The sequence below is a fragment of the Epinephelus fuscoguttatus genome, linkage group LG13 (assembly GCF_011397635.1).
Source record: "Epinephelus fuscoguttatus linkage group LG13, E.fuscoguttatus.final_Chr_v1".
NCBI lineage: Eukaryota > Metazoa > Chordata > Actinopteri > Perciformes > Serranidae > Epinephelus > Epinephelus fuscoguttatus.
In genome coordinates, this window is record NC_064764.1 from 11,255,731 (window position 1) to 11,261,141 (window position 5,411).

A 5,411-nucleotide genomic window follows, 5' to 3' on the forward strand; every position below is an offset into this window, starting at 1 on the left:
TATTTGTTTAGCATTGGCTTATTAATAACTTGCTTGTTTAGCAAGCTATATCATGTAGTGGAATGGTCCCAGAGAAAAAGAAAGCTTTCCTAGCTGGTCTAACAAAGCTGTAAAGATTAAGTATTGCCTATTTTGAAGTGTTTGCAGTGATACATAATGCTTGCCTGCTGTTTTTTTTTTTTTGGTATGCTGCATGTGAAAACTGCAGCCTCAAGACCTGTGCACAGAATTGCAGACTCCCAAAGACAGCCCCGGAGAGACGTTTGGCCTTCCTGTCGAAGGTACTGCCAAGGTAAGCTGCTCACTGTGACCCACTGTTGTCCAAAGTCCTCCCAAGAGTTGGAACAAACGTGGGGACTGTGAGGGCAGAGCAGGGGTGTCATAGGGAGAACAGATGTATGCTAGACCCAGATGACTTAACTTTGTTTACGGACAACGTACTGTTAGATGTGCTGTCTGATGAGCTATCTCTTGTCCCTTCATAAGGTTTCTCTGAGAATGACACCAGAGTTGGCCGCACAAGGGCCTCAAAATGCCATGGCAAACTCCAGCTCCTCCCCAATAGCAAGCTCAGCTCATGGGCGGTTTTTCTCCCCCAGCAGCTGACAGTATTAAGACACAAATAGCCTGTTATCCCTGACTTTGCACTGAAGCTCTCACAGTCCTGATGTTCTAGCAGATGTGTGAATGCAATGTGCTTCTGATGATAAAAACATGAGCTTTGGCACCCTGTTAGAGCATGCCCCAAGGAAAATTTTTGGCTGTAGGGCCATGGCATATTTGTCCGATGGCACCAATGGCTGCCATCGGTTGTTATTATACCAGTAGCTTAGGTTACCTAAGCTGCTGGTATAATAAACCAGTAGCTTAGGTTACCTAAGCTAAGTAAACTAAGTAGCTTAGGTTACCTTAGGTTACCTAAGCTACTGATCCTAGATCACTCCCTCGATCACTCCTTAGGATCTTGATTCTGGTGGTCAATCCTACATTTTCAAGGATAAGGAACGCAGTGATACTACCCCCCCACCGCCACCCCCACCCCCCACCCCAATACACATTAGAAAATGCTAATAGAAAGTACATATTTCATAGTATCATCATTTTATTATTACTATTATTATTATTATTATTATTATTATTATTTTAGAGTGCTACCAAATAAAAAAAGAGGCATACGATTCAGCAGCCGAAATCTCGAAGGTAAAAAACATTCTACATTCATAAATGCATTTAAACTTTCTGGTTAAATTTTCAGCTTAAAAGACATCCTTCAAGACATAGCTAACATTTGGGAAATGTGCAAAACCTCCATTCTTCAGTCTGATGATTTAAATCATAAGCAAAACAGCCAGCTGGTTAAGCAATGCATATTTCATTTTAATTCATTAATTAAAATCAACTTAATATTTGTTTTTAAAAGTAATAACATGCAGAAATCTGTTCCGAATCTTTGTCAATTTGAAACCATAAATGAGAGGATTTATGACGGGGGGTATAACAAGAAATTGTATTTCGATAAAGTTTTGAACAGTCTGAGGTAAATCTTTTGAACCAAATCGCATGTTCATGACATCAAAAACTATTGTTACAAGGAAGGTGAGTAAGGAGGTTAAATGTGGCACACATGTTTGCATGAACTTCCTCCTGTTTTCTATTGAATTCACACATGTTTTGATGAGATACATATAGGACCAAACTATAAAGAAACCATGGAAGACATAAATGATTATTGTAATGTATGCAACAATATCATTAACCATAGTATCAGCTGGGAAACAAGCAAGTTTAACGATCATCCAGTTCACACAAAAAAGTCTGGCGATAAATGGGCTGCATAACTTTAATCTAGATGCCAGAATAACATTTATGCCCACAATGCAAAAAGGTGCTGACCAGGAGAAACACACTAACATTAAGAGTCTTTGCTTTGACATAACACAGTGGTAGTCTAGAGGTTGACATATAGCCACATATCTGTCATATGCCATGACTGCAAGAATAGACAGATCAGCGCTGGCAAATGAAGACATTACCAGAGCCTGAACATGGCATCCAGCATAAGAGATAACATGAACAGGAGAAAGCAGATCCCAGAGGAACTTGGGGTAGAAACCTGCTGTCCCATAAAGCCCATTCTTGCAGTACACACACAATAGAATATACATTGGTTCATGCAGGTTTTTATCCAAGATGATGATGACAATAAGAGTAACATTTACCAGCAAAATGAAAAGGTAACACAGTAAAGTGAGGGAGAAGAGAACAGCTCGGTGGTTCATTGTCTCATTTAAACCTGAAAGAGCAAACAGTGTTATTAGAGAGACATTATCCATCATAGCCAGATGGATCCTTAACACAGGGAATATTCCTCATCTCACTGTTATTAATATCTTGTCAGACTACAGCAACACATGAGCTGGGAATTCACAACAGCCAATCACCGTTTAGAAGGATATTTTCTCTTTTTCATCAGTGTGCAGCAATCTACTGTGCGAGCAATGAACATGATGCATAAAACCTAATGATATATATTTTTTATCATTAAGATGTTCATATTTGATAAGGTTCATATGAAGTTAAGATGGCAATGGTTCTGAGGTTTTACCATTCACTATAAATCTTTATATTAAGTAGAAGTCAGGAGATAAGATAAACTCACATTTTACAGAAAACCACCTAGCAATGGCTTCACACTAGCCGGGATGCCAAATAGGTGTGTAAGGTGCAATGGAACACGACATAGGATGAATAAGTTTGGTGAAACGTGTGAATTGTTTGAAATTTATTCAGTGTCCTGGCCGGGGGTGTAAAGTGACCAATAGCTCCCTTCTGCCCCCCTTTGCTGAACACGGCTTTCATTGTGACCTCAACTAGAGCTGTGATTCTCTGCCTGAACCTGATTGGGCCCAGGTACAGGACCGAGGTACAGGCTTGGGCTTGGAAAGACACTATGTGGGCTCATGAAGGGTCAGGCCTGATTTTTTGGGCCCAGAGCGCTCATTACAACTCCTCAAAGTTCAAGTTTCATGTCTGCACTTTACAAGGTTGTGATGCTATCACAGGAACAAAATCTGCCCACAGACAGATGTATAAACACCTGGCGAAATACTCAAAACCACTACAATAGGTGGCTTCAGGACCACATTTTGCCATGATGACACACATACACACACAGAGGAATTTTTCGCCTTCAATGGACAGTTGACAGACAAAGAGGCTGATCGGAACCGATGGCACAGAGCGATGTATGACACGCAGCAAAGATGGAATCGATCCAGGGACTTTCAGGTCTTATTGTATGTGATTCAGTCATCTGGTTATCAGGACACAAACTATGAGACAGTTAATATTACACCCAAAAACAGTATCATTCTTACCAGGATGAAACAGCAGACCAAACAGAACTTTAATTTTGAGAATCCATCAAGATTCAGCACTCCAAAGAAATAACTCAAATTTATTCCTCAACATTTAAAGAAAATACAATTACTCAGGTTTAAAAAATTAGTTATACTTTAATCAACAGGTTTTCATTTTGCTTGAAGTTTGGTGAGAGTAGGTGTTTCAGTGGTGATCTGGAGAATGCAAGGATGAGGCGGATCATGGAGTTCTTTCTTAATATACATGTTTATTATGAGCTCAGATCAACAATGGCTACATGCAGAAGCTATGTGTGTGATGAAGTGAACAGAGAGACAGTATTTATAACCTGGTGTCAGGTACACACTGTTACCTAAAAGATGCTTTGCCAAATTTAACTTGGCCTTAGGCCAACTAAAATTAGTCTAACTTGTAGCTGTCCTGGCAGAACATGATCCTCAGGGGTAGGACCTAGTATCCACTGGTCAGCAGTGTTGTGCTAGTTACTGAAAAATAGTAACTAGTTGCCGTTACTAGTTACTTCATTAAAAAGTAACTAGTGCGTTACTGAGAAAAGTAACTTTTTAGTTTGGAGTTTAACCAAGGGACTGTTCGACTACAACTTGACAAAACAATTGAACGGTATAGGAAGCATGCAACCGTCTTCTGCATTTTAAACGTTTTACAACTACGGTAACATTACTATTGTACAAATATGGAAAATGAGCTAAAGAGAACATTTTAAGAGCTACATGATGATGTCAAGTCTGTTGCCCACCGCAGACACTGTCTGTCCATAACAAAAGCTTCCTCAGGATAACAGTGGATATCACGTCACTGGATATAACGTTACTGCAGGGTTCCTACGCAAGTATGGAAAAGTATGGAAATAAATTTGATCAATTTCCAGGTATTACAAAGTATGGAAAATGAAAAATAAAGTATGGAAAAATATTTATGTTTCCAGACTATTACCACTGTTCTAAAATACTGTTTTCTAAAATAGAAAATTAGGTATTTCCAAAAATAATTTAATCAATCTTCATATGATTGGTTTTTATGGTACAACTTTAAGTGGAACAAATAGAAATGCACATGTAACCTATATGTAGGTTTTTACAATTTATTGCACATGTTTAAGTTGTAATTCTAACAAGTTCAACTTGTTGATTTTGAGCCAGTGTTGCCTTTGTAGTTGACTGTTGACCTCACCTACAAAATGTTGAGATGGGACATGTTGTTTTACTTCTCCGTGTGTGCGTGTATGTGTGTGTGTGTGAGTGTGAAACAGTATTTACAGTTTTATATTCAGACACTTGAGGGACAAAAAAATTGTAAGCACTGAACTGTTAAAGAGGCAACAGATAGGATTTTTTTTTTTTTTTTAGCTTGGCGCCACCTAGCGTCAGTGGTGTTGCTCGCACTGTCGCAAAGACCAAATTGACTGTGGGGATCAGAGATAATCAATAAAATGTAGGCTGTAAAGCCACCAGTATACCTCTGTGTATATGTAGAATGAGAAGGTGTGTGGACACTAAATAAATGAGTAAAGAGACCAAGCAACAATTATCAGATTTATCTGAAGAAAAAACGAATAGTAATGCAAATAATTATACCAGAATGCACAGTACCAGTACAAACAACTCACGGTAAATTATACCAATATGTACAGTATCAGTACAAACAACTCACAGTAAATTATACCAATATGCACAGTACCAGTACAAACAACTCACAGTAAATTATACCAATATGTACAGTATCAGTACAAACAACTCACAGTAAATTATACCAATATGCACAGTACCAGTACAACTCGCAGTAAATTATACCAATATGTACGGCTGCCGTAGAATGGCAACGAGGATGTCAGCCGACCAGCACTCACTAACCGGTCCCTGGTTGCGGTGATTTGCGATGCTGGCCAGCTAGGAATGAACTAGCTGCCAGTACAGTACAGTCCTCTCTCGGCTAGCTGACATTTAGCCGTGTTACTTACTGATCCATTAGAAAGAAAGCTAGCTGGACATCAGTTTTGAAGCCTCTTTGGT

General features: G+C 39.0%; 1 protein-coding gene across 1 annotated transcript; it reads right to left on the minus strand.

Annotated features, from left to right (window-relative positions):
• Positions 1–1,400: 1,400 nt before the first annotated feature.
• On the minus strand, positions 1,401–2,336 carry LOC125899194 (olfactory receptor 142-like). Its single transcript, XM_049593271.1, has one exon. It carries the CDS (start codon positions 2,334–2,336, stop codon positions 1,401–1,403), a length of 936 nt encoding a protein of 311 aa, XP_049449228.1.
• Between the last annotated feature and the right edge of the window lie 3,075 nt (positions 2,337–5,411).

Bases quoted from the DNA above. Each gene is read 5' to 3' on its own strand.
- LOC125899194 (XM_049593271.1), bottom strand. From the start codon at position 2,336: ATGATGGATAATGTCTCTCTAATAACACTGTTTGCTCTTTCAGGTTTA.